Raw genomic sequence first — 16790 nt, forward strand, 5'->3', positions numbered from 1 at the left:
GAATCAAACACACCTCACAATTAAATCAATCTCACTTCTCTCTAATTGTAGCCGTCCCCCTTTCTCTCTAAACCCTAGATTGTTCAATCAAATAGGCCTACAACACAATATTAATTATACATCAATAATATTCATGTTAATGATAAATAGGTCAATCATGTATTATGATACTCAAATGCATTTAAAATAAATGAAAATTACAAAATCTGCAACTACATTTGGCACACACTTCAACTGATACAACCTTTCTTATATTTTTTATATTTTGGAACAGGTCTACAGTTGGCATGCATTTCAACTGACACACTCCTTCTCATATTTTTTTTTTTATATTTGGGAACAAGTCGATACGGATTCAGACATTGCAACACAATGTCTGTTTTCTGATTTTGTTTTTTACACTTAGATTCAGATGCTGCATTGCAGTGTTTGTTTTCTAGTTTCATTTTTTCATCACTCACACACCTTATACGCTACGCGACTCTTGATTTTTATGTTTGGATTCAGACCACAGTGTCTGTTTCCTAATTCAGTTTTTTACACTTGGAATGAGACATTGCATTGCAATGTCTATTTCTTGGTTTCATTTTTTATCACTCAAATGCCTCCTACGTTGCACGACTCTTATTTTTACGTTTGAATTCAGACATTGCAATGCAATGTCCATTTCCTTCTTCTGTTTTTAACATTTGGATTTGGACATTGCAATGCAGCATCTGTTTCCTGGTTCTGTTTTTTTTTTACATTTTGTTTCAAACACTGCATTATAGTGTCCGTTTCATGGTTCTGTTTTTACATTTCTATTTAGAGTGTCCAACACAATGTCCATTTCTTGATTTTATTTTTTTCATCACTCATACACTTCACACCTCGTGGAAAACCAACTTGCATGTTCCAAAAACAAGACCAATTGAAAATATGTTAAAACTGATTTCAAATTTTCCATTCATTCTCCTTCCCCTGCTTCTCTCTTGTGGTTGGCAATCGAAGTACTTACGTTGCTAAAACTACGCAAATCGTAAACAAGAAATTCAGGGTCCGTTTGGTGTCATATTCCAAAATTTTAACTCAAAATTTGTGATTGTTTTTAAATTCATGATTTCTCAAGTACAACCCTTCCAATCCAAAAACTTGTTTGTTATGGAACTTTGGAATTCTAAAAAAATCATTTCAATCCCAAAACACTCTTTCTTACATGCCTAAACACAAATAGTTTGTAGGCACACAATCTAAGTTACAAGCAAGCAACAATAATAGATCAAACTCCCCAGCCTTGAATAATTTAACCCTTTAAACTCTTCCTCAGTCAGCCCTCATACCTGTAGTTGCCCTAATCTTCAAAGATATAACTTGCAAACATGCAGCAAACCAAGTTAATTAAGTTCTCTAGCAACTATCTCCGTAAAAGAGTTCGAATCTGTGGTGCATTTGCGCTGCGCATGCTACAACGCCAACATTTTTTGGCAATTTAGAGAACCAGAGGAGCATTGTTGATTGTATTACAGAGGAACCTAGCTAGCACAAAGAACCAATTTCACGTGTAGAAAAAGAAGTTTTTCTCCGAGAGAAGAGAGATGTTTTTTTGGAGAGAATATCATGAACCTTTTTATGATTTAATAGGGAAAAAAAGAATTTTATAACTATTTGAATGAGCTTGAAACTCATATAACATTCCTCATTGACTTATGCCTAATTAACAAAATATTTCATTGATTAGATTCAAAATAATAGTTGACCAATATATCGTTCATTAGTAAAGTTTTTATTGACTTTTTATTGAATTTTATTTAATTGATTTAGGGTTTCAATACTCAACCTTCATTAAACTCCTAATTAATTTTAATTCAAAACATTTTCAAAATTAAAAAAAAAAAAAAGTTTGTACTCATTTATTTTTTATAAAATCCACGAAATTTTTATTATTAAATGTTCCCACTCAAATTCCAATTTTATACCAATTTTTTATATATAAAGTGTAACATTTTTTTTAAGTCTAAAATGTACCTTTATATATATATATATAATCCATTCAAATTTCATTATTTTTCGTTGATTTGAAAATATTCATGTTAAGTTTAATCAAAGTATGTACCCATGTTTTGGGTTTGAAGAATCTGCCCACGTTTTATGGTACAATATAAATTTTTGGTCAACTTTGATGAATGTATATATGTACATATGAACAATATATTGTGGAGTACAATTTATCTTTAATATTTTCAATTCCACAATTATGAGTTTTATTTAAAATCTCATTAATTTATACAAACAACTACAAATTTCTTAAAAAAAATTTATAATAAACTACTTAGAAATATGTTATTACATTAATGTTAGTGACTTCGATAAAAAACTGAAAATCAACAAAGTTTTAGTCAAAGAATATTGAAAGTTAAGGACTGTACCCAAAATCTATCCTAATTTAATTGGATAGAATAATGGATCAAGAATCACATTAAAAAGTGTATATCCGACCATAATGTTCACATATTGCATGATTTAAGCTATAGTGTCAATTTAGGCTCATGACCCGTCGTTTTGAACTAAAAGCGTTATTCTATAGTACTAAACTTGTTATTTTTGATATTATTCAATAACAAACTTTGAAGATTTTATTTATTTATTTTATTTTATATTTTCTTGCGGATTCCAGTTACCTATAATTTCAATTGATCGATTATTTTTTTCCTCTTTGTCAAGGTGTGTCATCTCACTTAACATTGCCTTATTTTTAAGAAAAAATGTAAATGGAAAAAGCAAAAAACCCTAGGTATCTTTAAACTCCCTCTAAAAAAATGACGAAAGGTTTATATATAACTCGCATTTTTAATTATAAACTGGTATTGAACTTGTCATTTACAAGATTTGAATTTAAGATCTCTCATTTAAAAATGAAGAGAAATGGCATAGTACTAAGTGGCAACACATTGCTTCTTTTAAATGATTTATTTAATTTAGTGGAACATACGTAACGTCCATTTTTATTTTCAAAACATATGCTTTATTCCAAATTAAAGAAAACACCATATAATGATACAAAAGATGACGATGTTGAATAATGTGAAAAATCTCACATCAAATTTAACAAAGTACATTATAACTTATATTAATCGGTCTTTTTTCTTATTATACCGAAGTTTTTTGTAATATAATGCCACACAATTGGTTTGCACATGTGTTAAGTACGTGGATAATCGGACCCAAAGTGAATATAAACCCTATATAGGCCTTATGTGGGAAAAATCTAGAAATAGATACTTCTGCGTTTTTTTAATTTTGTTAAAAGTTGTTTAGCAAATTGAAATTTTGTTTTGATGATCGTATGTTTCATAGTATTTTGTGGAAACAACGAGATCACGGATTAAAACAACTATGTTCTTAGCATTCACAATTTGAAAATAAAATCCCCCACCTCCCAATTTCTTCATTAAAGCTGCAAACTAAATTAAAAAAAAAAAAAAAAAAACAAGGAAATGGTACAGTTGAGTTTTTAGATAATATACGAGGGCATTTTCGGTACTAGAGGATTACAAGGGCCGCATGGAGGAGTCCGTCAGGTCGTTCACGTCGAGGGGAAGGATGTTTGTTTTCATTAATCCGTCCTTCACTCCTTCCGTCCGTCAATTTCAAAGTCTCCCTGGTTTTGTTTGCGGGTTTGGTCCAATGGAGAGCTCAGTCAACACACTCATTGCCTGCCAGGACACCTCCTCATTACTTTTTTTTTTGCTATTTTACTCCTGTATTTTGTATTAATCACACAGTTGAACAAAAGATGACATCATCTTCGTCGTTATCGGGCTGGGGGTGGATTTCTCAAAGTTGTGAAATTGGTAGTACAAACATTGGTTGTTCATGCTTGGTTTAAGTTGGTTGTCGCCCACGTAACTGACAGTGGTGCTTGGTTGGGACAAGCATTGGCTGCTTATCTAAACTAAGCAAAAGACAATTTACGTACACCCCTGGAGTTTGTGGGTGCTTATCAAAATGGGACACTTTCTTTCAATTTTGTCAAATTTACACCCTAGTAGCTCGTTTGGTAGAAATGATTGGATTGAGAAGGATAACCCTACTATCTAGTCCATTCATAACTCATAAGACATGTATGGCATATTTGAACCGGGTAAATGCATTTCGCTTTGACACTTTTGCAGAATGCCGCAAATTCCATCTCCTTTGACGGCATTACACAATTTAACCAGCAAATAACAAAAAAATTAACCAAAAAATATAAGTCCAATTCTTTCTACAAAACGAGCTTTTATGGTGTAAATGGGGTTATATATTTACATTTATATATATATATATATAGACAGATAGATAGATAGGTTAATGTCGATCATCCTAAGAAACGCTGGTAGTTTGGGGAATCTAGGATCCTTTTATTTTCTTTAAGAAAAACGATGGTAATCATATACCGTTGATTTTTCTACCATTTGTTGCAATTTGCAGTGTTGTTTACTTTTTATCTATGAAATAAGAATGGGAGCTTGTAGTAAGCTTTTCATCAACCCTTTTTTCATATTATTAAAAACAAAGAATAGGGTAAACTATTACAATAATTTATAGGGTGGATTTTTGTCTACTTGAATTAAAGATCATGCTGAATAAATAAAAGGGATTTAAATTTGCATAATCCACAATTTCCATTAATATAATGGACACTAATAATACAATCAATTAGTTGATCATCTTCTCCACTCAACAATCCGAAAAAAAAATAAAAGACAACAACGACATGATATGCATTAACAATTTAACATCATTTGCAAAGATAACAACAAAATCGAAAGTCTCTGAGAGCAGAAGCCAAACTGGTGGGAGAGCAAATAACTCAACAATTTACATATGAGACTTTGTTGAAGTACGTTAAACTTTTCGGAGAGCAGAAGCGGAAAGCAGAATCAAGATTACAAAGATAACAACTGCGACGAATGCCGAAACCACAGCCCCGCTGGATTGCGGGCAAAAATCACCAAATTGTTGGCAAATAGCAAGCCAGTTTGCATCCGAATTTCCATTATGGGCCAGGTAAACTATATGGCAGCGGCAGCGGCAGCAGCAGAAGTGTTCAAAGCAAGCGCCAACTATGATAAAATGACAAGATTTTAAGTTCCATGTCAACACATGTGAGGCAAAGTGTACATCTAAGTACTGTTTATCCATTTACAAAACTATACACAATATAAAAGAAAAAGTAATCTTACGGTGTAAAAAATAAGCAGGACAAGCTTTGGAGCAACTGCATGGGGACGAATAATGGTTACTATGGAGAAGGGAAGGGAGAGGACAAGGTAGGCGCCCACTATTCCCATTGCTATCACAAAAAACCTGCATTTACATATCCAAGGAGTGATGTGTTCAAATTAAACATGTATACAGTTTGTCCAACATGAATAAATCATCAATAATGTTATTTGGATTAGGTTTTATTAATTGGGAGCTGTTATTAGTACTTCTAAAAAGTAATTCACAATGAGGTACGCATGTATAGTACGTAATTAAAAGATATTTCAGAGCAAGGCACGTACTGGAAAGTAGGCAAGTCGTCATAACTTGCTGAGAATTGGAAAAACTGCATGAAGAAAGGAAGAATCTCATCACTAGACCCCATCGCAATGGCAGCGCCGAGAGCAGATGCAGTGGCACCAAGCCTTAGAGTAAAGTGTAGTACGGCAATGCCCTTCTTCCATCCTCCCTTTTGATTCTTAATATTGGAACCTTGAGCAGCTTCTACCCTCACGTATGGTACTTCTCTTTTGGATGCATCTTATTTCTTGACTCTCTGATGTCGATTGTGGATGATCACCGCTATCGCTCATCATTTTGGTTTTGGTAATTGACACTTGATGAATTGGGCTCAATGAAACTAAGCTTAATTGTATGAGGATGTATTAGCTGAATAGAAGAAGATATAGATCAAAGCCTTGGTGATTGAACTTGTTCAAGTGCTGTCCTTTTTATATATACATTGAGTTAATCGATTCTAAAGCAAAGATTCTTCTTTTATTTCGTAATTTGATAACACAAGAAGAGAAGTCGTTGCTAACTTTCTGCACCGGCCCTAAATCACAAAAGCGGAAAGTGTGACAGGTAGATGTTGGAATGAAGTGGTTCCATTGCACTCTTAAGTAATCGAGTCAAAACTATATATACTTAACATAATCTAGTCAATGCATGTATTTGTGTACTTTTGGTTTGTGATTAAGTTAACTATACCACGCACATCATTCTATCTCTAATTCCATTATCTTCTTTTCCTCTGTATAGTTTAGGTATACAACTAGAAATTACACCTGAGCGTTGCTGCGGAAACCAGCTATTTCAGGCATAATCGGATGAATAAAACGTATTAAGTTGAATAAATTCAACACAATTATGAACAAACAGAATGATACATGAGTGAATGAGGTCGATAAGATAAACAGTTTTGCTTATATATACATTCAAGTGAGCTAGCATATAAACACATTGTACAATGAGTGGGAAGAAACTAAACGTCTTTGATTAGAAAGATATAGTTTCCAAAAAAGTTTTGTTTCCTTAAGAAACAGAAGAAACACGTAGTTCACACATAATATGTGTCCTGCAGTGTAGGTAGCCATTTCAACAGGTAATGCCAATATAAGAAATTAAAATATTAGGCATATGAGTGCAAGCTTACAGAAACTTTGTTTTTGTACACTTTCTTCTCCCTTAAATGACAATATGTTTCTTATCCAGAAACATAAAATGTGCAGGTCAATGATACTCACATGTGCAAAATGCTAATCCTATTGTCTAAAGCTAATTGAGTTTTTAAGTGTAAAATCCCTAATTTCACTGCATTTGGATTGATCATAGTTCGTGACTTGTTAAACTTGATATCTCCTTGTACATTTTGGGAACTTGACAGCTTAAAGAAGTGCTCATAAAAGCAAATTACACAATATCTACTAAAAACTTAGAGAAGGGACTCAATTAGTCAACAAACAGGTGCCTCACACTTAAACATTAAAGACCAAAGAGAGAAAACCACACCGAACTCTTCAAAATTCGTTGGCACACGTGCTTCATTGGCTCAATTGAATGTATAATGCATACTTAGATACAACAATTCAAACAATAGCTCAGAAACAGGGCTGAAATTCCATTAGCACTAATCACACACTGCCGGAACAGAGATCCTAGCAAAGCTACACCAATTAAATGACAAAGACTAAAAACCACAAACAGGAAAAAAATGAAAAAGAGTTATCAGACAGCATGATTCAAATATAATTTATTAGGGTCGGTAAAAGCACAACCCATCCAGCACTTCGAACACACAGTGGGATTTAAAAGCAGGTCTTTCTTGATTAGAAGCTCATATGTCTTGCACCTAATTTTCAAACACTCAAGTCAGTGTCTTAATACTTCTAACCCACAGTCCAAAACAGAAAAGAACCTCATTTGATGAAAATGCCAAAATTTTCTAAGAATGGAGTCCAAAAATTTATAACATCAACCTCATGCGGGGACTTGGCTAAAATTTATTTTTAAACATCCACCAAGCCATTAAACTAAACATAGTTAATTCTTCGTACCTTTGTACGAAGATCACACACGAAAACATTAGCATTGCTACATGCTATGTTGGAATTTCAGGGGCTAGATTAGAGACACACTTGAGTTCGACACTTCGCTGGTGTGTTTCCACACCACATGCTCTGCAAAAAGACACAATCTCAGAATCAGAAACACATAAATAAGAAATATACACTACATATATAGCAAGAGAAACTTAAGAAACGAAAAGTTCAATCAAGGTGAGTGAAGTGAACCTTTTTTCTTTTTTTAACCCAAAGCATTGAAAGTAGCACAAACCATTCTTTTGTCCTCTTTCTCCCCTCTTCCCGTGTCCCCCACTCTTTTTCACCCTTTGAAACAATAACTGATAAGGAAAAATAAAAAATTACTATTGAATAATCTAACAAATCATTTAGCACCATCGGTTGCCAACTTGCAATCTTGATTCTGCTAACATTCCAAAATTATTATCAGTAAGTTTCCATGTAACCTTTTTGATTCACTTCTTTTCCTCCTATTTCCCAACCAACAACACATTTCTTATCATCTTTCTTATTCATATATATGACAATAAACAAAAAAAACAATGTGCAAAAGATACAAAAAGTAACAATAGCACCTTCATATTTACCATTTACACTTGTAGTAAAATCCCAAAATATTTCAGAAAAATCATATGAAAGCACAATGTTACAAATAAAAATGATTAATTAGCACACCAAAAAAAATGATAGTGGAGAACAGGAAATAACTAAAAAAAATTAAAAATATCCATAGACCAGGAGAAAACTAGTTTAAACAAAATGAAAACTTAGAATTTAGGATAAAAAAAAAGGAAAGAAATCAAACAGAAAAGAAGACAAAAGAGAAGAAAAAAATTAAAGCAAAATACCTGAAGCTCGGTGAGATTCAAACATCGAACTGAAAAAAAAAAACATTCAGTGGTCAACACCTAATCACTAATTAATTAAGTGGTCACCATGAACATGTGAATAAAATTGTAGAGGTTAATTATGCGGAATCTTACAAAAAAAAAAAAAAAAAAAACTAATTGAAATTATGTGTTACACACAGTGATATCAAAGAAGAAGAATTTCTATTTAACTGAAATTAAATTCGAATAAATGATTCATAAAATTACAGATTTTCAATCAAATGCGGAATATACACAACAATTTTATTTCTGATTTGAACATAACCAACTACATCCCAAGTTGTATCAGCATCAATGGATCCAACATGGGGGTGACCATCTGCCCCTCAAGTATTCATATCTGCAAACCCTCGTGTAAAGAAAAATTCATCCAGAAATTAATAACTGAGTATGCAAGGTTGGCATGCATATTCACGTTTAATCGTGGCCATGATGATGGGAATTAAAAAAATAGGAATGATGTACCTTCACTTAGATTTCAGGATTCTAAAACCTGTTGCTGAGATTTGAGAAACATAGGAAATGTGTTTCATGATTTCAAATTAGATTTGCATAAGAGTTCAGAAACGCAGACATCCCTTCTTTTCATTCCCCTAAATGCTAAACGCTAAACCCTAAACCCTAGGCTTTCAACACCAAAACACCCAAATAGTACCAGAATTTTGCAATGTGCTGGGAATATACTAAAAAAACTTAAACCACAATCAAGCACGATCTATCTAAACAAAATCAGAGAACCCAAACCACATACAAAATCTCTAAAATCAATTTACCCAACCCCTGAATATATAATAATAATAATGATTCTAGTAGAAATTCCAATCCATTACAACAAAACACAGAGCTAAAACAACAAAACACAGAATACCAGGTATTGCTGGATGTAGATATCCAAAACAGCGGCACCCATCAATTGATCTAATTACGTATCCATTCCCTATCAATGGCATACAAAGTATATACTCCCTGTTTACATGTCATAAAACATTTAGTAGACCAGCAATCAAAACTAACAACCCTAATTGTTGTATACACTAAGCTCTCCAATTGAAAATGTTTAAGTAAATTTTCCAACTTAAAACCCTAAATTAAATCCTACAAATTGAAATAGCAGAAATAGATTAGAGAGAAGGAAGAAATCACTGATCTTCGAGTTGTTGAAAGCTCTGATAGGTGTTTCTTTTCATCCAGCCCTAAAAACAGAACCCACTATTGTAATATAATATCCAATCATTGATCAAGAATCAAATTAACCCAGCCTGTGTATAGAAAAATTGAACAAATTTAGACATTTATATGTATGTATATTCCAGTAAAAAAGAATGAAATGCACTGAACCCTAAATTGCAAAACTACGTCAGATTGATTGAAGAAGAGAAACAGAGAGGGAGAGGGATAGTGAGTGGGACGGAGAGAAAACCCTAAAAACAGAACCCTCTGGCAACCTAATACAAAATCAAGCCAACAAATTCCATTCCAATTTTGACAAAACAAAGCGAAAAAGAATAATGAAAACCGGAACGAATTACAGAGGAACTGATGGGTTTATGCATCAGCAACGTGATAAAACCCAGAAACACAAAACCTAATATGTATCAGCTACAAAAACCCAAATAAATAAATAAAACACTCAAATTTCTATGTAAAAGTGAACATATTTTGACCCCAAAACGAAGATGTCATAGATGGAGGAAGACAGAAGCGATAGAGAGGGAGATACTAACTCAACCCCACCATCTCTTTGCAGCCAACACACTCATTCCCTCAACCCTACCCTCAAATCTTGTACCCAATCAACTCTCTTTCTGTCCCCCTAATCGTGCACCCACTGTCACCTTCTCTCTACAACCAACCCCCTATCCTCTCTCCCCCATATCACACCCCCACCCTGTGAGGGCACTGACAGCAGACCACCTCCCTAGAAACCGGCTCTGCCCTATAAACCCGTATCCATACCTCCCTTACCCATTCCCTTTAACCCTCGCATAAAATCGTCCCATCTCTCTCTCACCTTTTTCCCATCCCTCTGTCTCTGCAAATCGAAGAAAACAAACCCTAAAACAAATCCCTAAAATCCCGCCTCAATCCTCCCACACTTCTCTTGGCACTCCCTATCTCTCTCTGCAATTCCTAAAACAAATCTCCTAAATCCTATCTCGGACACCCCCATCTCTCTACAAATCGCACAAACAAAATCCCAAACCTAATCCTTGAAATCCCACCCAAACCTAATCCCTGAAACCCTTTCTCTTGGACACCCCATACCACAAAAAATGAACTTTAGTTTATAAAATTGCAGGCCGCCTTCTCTCTTCCTACCTTTTAACAATTCACCAATAAGATTATCTCAATAAAAACTTATATTAGCAAATCCAGTTACGAATGATGTGAAACTGAAGCTGTAATGAAAGCTTATTTTGAGAAAGAATGAAAAGCAGTCTTTTTACAACTTGAAACCAAAATTTAAGTGAATGGCCCTGTAACTAAGGTTATTGAACATGATTAACTATCCGCAATATGACAACCATCCGCAACCCTCAACCTTGTAACCTGAATCAAGCTGGTTTCACACATATCATACCAATAGAAAACCAAAATATCAATGTTTGGGGAAGTTACCTTATTTGAAATACCACTAAAAAACAGAGTATACTTTTAGGCAAATATTGTTTAAACACCCAAACATAATTCATGATATGTGCCAAAAAGAAAATACCTCTTGATTAGATTTCTTTCGTTCACGAACTTTCTCCCTGACAAACTCCTGAGATAGAACCAAAAAAGAAAATAAGTCACAACTGATGCAAGTAGAGGGCAAGGAGGCAGCGAAAAGTAGGAATTTATGAGTACACCACTCCTGTTTTACGTTCCCAACTTATAAGGATGCTAACTTCATCATATAGGACTACCGTTAAACGCATTTCTTTCCGAAATTAAATTAAGAAAAAAGTTCGACACTCACATGCCACAACACAATGTTACATAAAGTAATCTTACCATCACAACCAAATTGACACAAAACTTCCAACAGTCATTTTGAAAGCGAAAGTCAAGCGATTAATCAAATACTCATTTTCCAAAAAAGAAAAAACCCAACAAAAATATATAAAAAGTAAAAGTTGTTGAGAATATCACGTTTTAAGAATGGGAAAAACAAGAACAAACTCCGGAAATCGAAAACAAATAACCAAGATAAATAACACCAAGAATTTACGTGGTTCGGCAGTATGTGCTTACGTCCACGGGACAGCAACAACAATCTTTCACTATATTAATAATGAGTACAACCAATAATCTTGCCAAATCTCTAGAACTAGGACTTGACGAAAAACCTAAAAGAACAAGAACAAGAAATACACTATCTCTTTTCTTTTCTCTCACACACACTTTACAATATTCTCTCACTCTAATCCCTAGAGTGGTATACAATTTATTGTTTTGCTCCGTCCGATTCAAAACTAGTACAATAGCTCCTTTATATAGACATAATAAAGGTCTTCTTCAATAAGGATTACTAATCCTAATTGGAATCTAGTTATGAATCCTTCTCCAATTGAGAAAACAATTTAATCCTCTAAGACTATTAATTCCCAATAGACTTAGGACAACTTATCATGGGCTGGAAAAAACCCAACAATCTCCCCCTCCAGACCATGAGGAAGGTATAACGAAATAGGATTGCTCCTCTTGACCAAACTCCCATTGATCGAATTTTTCATGATCAAGCTCCCCTTGATCGAACTACTCATTAACCAAGACCCTCTTGATTAGACTTCTCTTAACCAGGCTCCCCCTGATCGCAATACCCATCGTCATTGGCAAAGGCAATTATAGACTTCTTTGCCAGAAAACCATCAATCATCTACATTAAAGAAGCTCTTCATCGTAAGTCACAACACCTGCAGTATTGTTCCCATCCTTTTGTTCCTTTTTCCATTTACGACAATGCTTCTTCATGTGACCCTTTTTCCCACAATAGTGGCAGTTGCCATTGAATCTTGTCTCACCAGAATTGTTGCCTCTTTTCTCTATGACAAAGAGTTGTCCAGCTCCAGCGCCTGCACCTGAAGCTTTTCTCCTTGTTTCTTCATTAAACATGCTATCCTTAACAGCATCCATAGACAATACGCCATTAGAAGCCGAATTGCTTATAGTTACGATGAAAGTTTCCCAACTATCTGGCAAGGATCCTAGCAATAAAAGTGCTAGCAGCTCTTCTTCAATATTCAAACCTATAGTGGCTACCTGATTGATCATGTTCTGAAAGTTGTTCAAGTGCTCGGTTACACTAACGTCTTCCGCATACTTCATGTTGACAAGCTCTTTGATAAGGAATGCTTTCTTGGCAGCGGTCTTCTTCTCGAAGAGGGATTCTAACTTCTTCCAAAGAGCTTGCGCATCAGTTTCTTTAGACACATGGTGATAGATGCTCTCATCCACCCATTGTCTAATCGTACCAATAGTTTTACGATTCATCTTGGTCCAATTGGCAGCAGACATATTTTCTGGCTTGCTATTAATACCTTCAATTGGCTCATGGAGATCTTTACAATAAAGCATGTCCTCCATTCTTGATTTCCACGTAACCCAGTTGGAACGAGTGAGTTTCATCATAATTGCACCCTCCATTCTAAACGGATATCAGCCAAACCAGGCTCTGATACCACTTGTTGAGAATATCACGTTTTAAGAATGGGAAAAACAAGAACAAACTCCGGAAATCGAAAACAAATAACCAAGATAAATAACACCAAGAATTTACGTGGTTCGGCAGTATGTGCTTACGTCCACGGGACAGCAACAACAATCTTTCACTATATTAATAATGAGTACAACCAATAATCTTGCCAAATCTCTAGAACTAGGACTTGACGAAAAACCTAAAAGAACAAGAACAAGAAATACACTATCTCTTTTCTTTTCTCTCACACACACTTTACAATATTCTCTCACTCTAATCCCTAGAGTGGTATACAATTTATTGTTTTGCTCCGTCCGATTCAAAACTAGTACAATAGCTCCTTTATATAGACATAATAAAGGTCTTCTTCAATAAGGATTACTAATCCTAATTGGAATCTAGTTATGAATCCTTCTCCAATTGAGAAAACAATTTAATCCTCTAAGACTATTAATTCCCAATAGACTTAGGACAACTTATCATGGGCTGGAAAAAACCCAACAAAAGTACCTAAGTTCCCAACAGTCCAATCCATCAGAAAAATACAAACTTGCACATGTTTGAGTTTAAGGACCATAAGAAAGAAGCAGGGGATGCAAAATTTTGAGAATGGGTCTAATAATACTCATCAAGTACAGATAATCAAAGTTAAAAGGAGGTAATAAAGGTATAGAAAAAAGAAAAATATATTCTACAAATGAATGAAACAAAAGATGGTAACACTGGAATGGAAACACTTCAGGAGGCCAGAGGAAGAGGGACAATACTATAGCAAATAAATTGATAATGCTTGTGCTCTCCTCTGTTCTTTCCCAAGTTGATCCCACAAACAAAAGCACAAATAAAACTTAAAAAACGATGCCAATCAATGAAAGCTAAATTATCCCCATCCTGAATCTTTTATAAAACAAAGCATCAAGAAAATTTCAACAATAAATATTTCATACGAAATTTAACATAACAAATATATTAACTTATAGATTCTAGACTTCAAATAGTTAACATAACAAATACAAATTTAACCATCATCTCTCTTATCCATTGCCTTTTCTACTATAAATGAAACCGGATATAAAATAACTGCACGTTTTAGATTGGCAGATTGCAATTTCTTCGGAAATTAGTCATAAAAGTTAATACATTTCATCACTCCATTTCTGACTTATCCTCTTATCAACTGTTGAGCACCCTAATCCAAAGAATGGAAATTTACCCACCAAATATCAACTGGAAATTTACCCGCCAAATATCAACTGGATATCTAATAACTGGAAATTTTCCATTGGATATCCAATAAATTTCAATTACTCAATTTCTATACAACCCCAAATCCAAATACCGTCTGTTGCTCCAAATATCAATGCAAAGATGCAAACTTTTTTACGCTACAACATCAACCATACGATTTTAATAAAACCCACAAAAACCAAGTAAATAAGCAGATTTTTGGCAAAAACGCTTAAAATACACTCACCAGAAGCAGAAGTGGAGGATGGGATTGAAGCCATTGCTGTGGTCCCCCTGGAGCTGCAGCTTAACATCTGACACAGCAGTGTTGGCGGAGGAAGAGGCAGCGCTCTGGACAATCTGACCTCTCTGGCGGCGGTTGTGAAGCAGTTGAAATCTATAGGTCTCGGTTTATCCATTGCTGTTTTTTTTTTTCATTGGATCTCCCATTTGGTCCCATTGTTGTTATATCTGTTTCTGTTCTTCCTTGTCAATCAGGATCTGCACCCGTGAAAACCCACAAAGACATTACAAATGGAACCCACTGCATATCATATAAAAATAGCGTTGAGCCTTGAGGTGTCCTTGCAAACCTAAGGTATGGCGCAGTTGGAGTTTTCGACAACATGAGGAAATGTGTAACCCCCATAGGCCCAGCCAGATTCAAAAAGTCTTTAAGATTGTTCCGCCTCTTCTCCTGCAAAAACATTGCGGAAAAAGCTCAGCTCTTTACTTCAGATTCTTACTTTTCATTTTCATCAGCTCTTCAAATCAATTAAAATTTAAACAAATCAAATATCATAAAGCATTGCAAAATATATTAAGACCGGAACGAATATTTGCATACCTTAAGCTTAAGGGCAGTGTAGCGAGGCATCAGTTTCCTCAAATCAGCTTGAAGCTGCTTCAGAGGACCAGGTAACTTGCATCTGGAAAACACAAAGCTCCTTGGGATTTTATCCCCTGTGATATGGTCAATATTAGCCTGCTTCTTCATCAAAACCGACTTCACAAACACCTTCTTCTTCTGTTTTCACATTTTCAGAAACACAACAATCAACTACGTTTCCAAGATAATTAACAAAACAAAACAAACAAACAAAACAAAAAAAAAGAAAAAAAAATTCTTTGATTCAGTTTTCCCAACAACCAAACAGAACCTAAAAATTTCAAGCTTAAATTTTTGAAGCTAGCCATGATAGCGTTTGCAATTTCAGCTACGTAACTTTGTGATTAATACTGCAAAAAATTAAACGTATTTAGAGTACAGAGAGAGTGAATTTATGCTAGGGATTTGTCAGATAATTAAAACTAATTGAAAAATTAAACAAAATTACCTTTGGGCGTTTAGGGTTTTGGGGGATCTCTGTCTCTGTGTGAGGTTTTAGATGAAGGAAGGAGATGACTGAACGCGCGAGGCAAATTAGGTTTGTTTATTAGGCTAGGCGCATCCGAATCGTCTAATCATACTAAGGAAATCAAGATGCATCCAAAACACATACAGTCAAACTGGAATGTGTAATTGATAGCTTACATGACACTGGTCGTTGTCGGAGTTGACAGAAATCAACGAAGCCCTGTGCGATTTCATTGTTGTGAGCCGTGAGAGAGAATAAGATGGTCACATCACGATTTTATCACCTGAAGGTCGACTCTTCCAAGTTGGAAAACAGAAAAATTAAAATTCAAGAACAATAAACTAACAGAAACAAATTACAGAAGAGGAAACAATCAAATTACCTCAACAAAAATCCATGATTATTCCAAGAGTGCTGATTCTATGGGTTCTGAAGGGGGAAGGTTTTTTTATTAGAGATGGAGGATGTTCGATCTGGGGATTTTAGGTGAGCTGATTGAAACTGAGGGAGATAGAGAGAGTAATGAAGAGAATGGGATCCGAGGGAGAGAGACAGAGGGGAGGAAGAGAATGGTAAAGCGACGATCGCACCCTGCCTTTCCACGATCATCAACACGCGGGCATCATGATCAACAGCAGAGAGAGTCAGTGGCAGCCTCGTAAATAAAATGAAATTCGGCCCAAATCACTGTTCATTTCTACAGTGCCAATTCCAAACTTTTTTTCTTTTTTTATTTTTTTAAACAGGCAATATTATTAACCAGGGCAAAAAGCCAATTTTACAAAGAAAGTCCACAATCGGACTAACAGAGGAGAGAAAACCAACCACTCCTCAAAATACACAAGATGAAAATGAGTTATAAAGATAAAGACGATGAAACAAAGCAGAATTGTTTCCCATAAACACCCATTAAAACATTATACAGAGGGAGGGCATGGCAAACTATCTTTATCAAGGATACGAACCAACAAAGATGGGGGTCTGTTCAACCAAGTATCAACACTCATCTCCGCAATCCTAGGCGCCGTCATAAAATCTGCCGTCA

At 34.8% G+C, this 16790-nt stretch overlaps 1 protein-coding gene and 1 pseudogene across 10 annotated transcripts; both read right to left on the reverse strand.

Annotated features, from left to right (window-relative positions):
• Positions 1 to 4624: 4624 nt before the first annotated feature.
• Positions 4625 to 5883, reverse strand: LOC148693312 (casparian strip membrane protein 1-like; annotated as a pseudogene). The gene is made up of 3 exons (XR_015952381.1): positions 5529 to 5883; positions 5205 to 5328; positions 4625 to 5084 (listed from the first exon to the last, which is right to left on the reverse strand). The product of XR_015952381.1 is annotated as a casparian strip membrane protein 1-like (transcript).
• A 1141-nt stretch (positions 5884 to 7024) lies between these two features.
• On the reverse strand, positions 7025 to 16381 carry LOC137729628 (peter Pan-like protein). 9 transcript variants are annotated; one of them, XR_015952382.1, is made up of 11 exons: positions 16128 to 16344; positions 15922 to 16041; positions 15725 to 15792; positions 15235 to 15350; positions 14981 to 15084; positions 14635 to 14888; positions 11196 to 11243; positions 8438 to 9672; positions 7800 to 7909; positions 7563 to 7685; positions 7025 to 7357 (listed from the first exon to the last, which is right to left on the reverse strand). XR_015952382.1 is itself a non-coding variant. In XM_068468618.2 (10 exons), exons 2-5 carry the CDS (start codon positions 15976 to 15978, stop codon positions 14882 to 14884), a joined length of 348 nt encoding a protein of 115 aa, XP_068324719.2. In that variant the 5' UTR covers positions 15979 to 16041; positions 16128 to 16381; the 3' UTR covers positions 7025 to 7357; positions 7563 to 7685; positions 7800 to 7909; positions 8438 to 8466; positions 11196 to 11243; positions 14635 to 14881. The 9 variants fall into 9 exon arrangements, 7 of the variants coding, with proteins under 7 accessions (XP_068324719.2, XP_068324720.2, XP_088534087.1 ...); XR_015952383.1 differs by lacking the exon at positions 15725 to 15792 and having other exon boundaries at positions 15922 to 16028; positions 16128 to 16346; XM_068468618.2 differs by lacking the exon at positions 15725 to 15792 and having other exon boundaries at positions 8438 to 8466; positions 15235 to 15414; positions 16128 to 16381.
• Positions 16382 to 16790: the final 409 nt, after the last annotated feature.

This window comes from Pyrus communis, chromosome 10, assembly GCF_041283825.1.
Source record: "Pyrus communis isolate YQ-2024b chromosome 10, ASM4128382v1, whole genome shotgun sequence".
NCBI classification, from domain to species: domain Eukaryota; kingdom Viridiplantae; phylum Streptophyta; class Magnoliopsida; order Rosales; family Rosaceae; genus Pyrus; species Pyrus communis.

Coding starts and splice junctions, on each gene's coding strand:
- LOC137729628 (XM_068468618.2), bottom strand. CDS start 15,978: ATGAAATCGCACAGGGCTTCGTTGATTTCTGTCAACTCCGACAACGAC. Junction 15,415..15,921: donor CCGACAACGACCAGTGTCAT/GTAAGCTATCAA, acceptor ATGTGAAAACAG/AAGAAGAAGGTGTTTGTGAA. Junction 15,085..15,234: donor ACACTGCCCTTAAGCTTAAG/GTATGCAAATAT, acceptor ATGTTTTTGCAG/GAGAAGAGGCGGAACAATCT.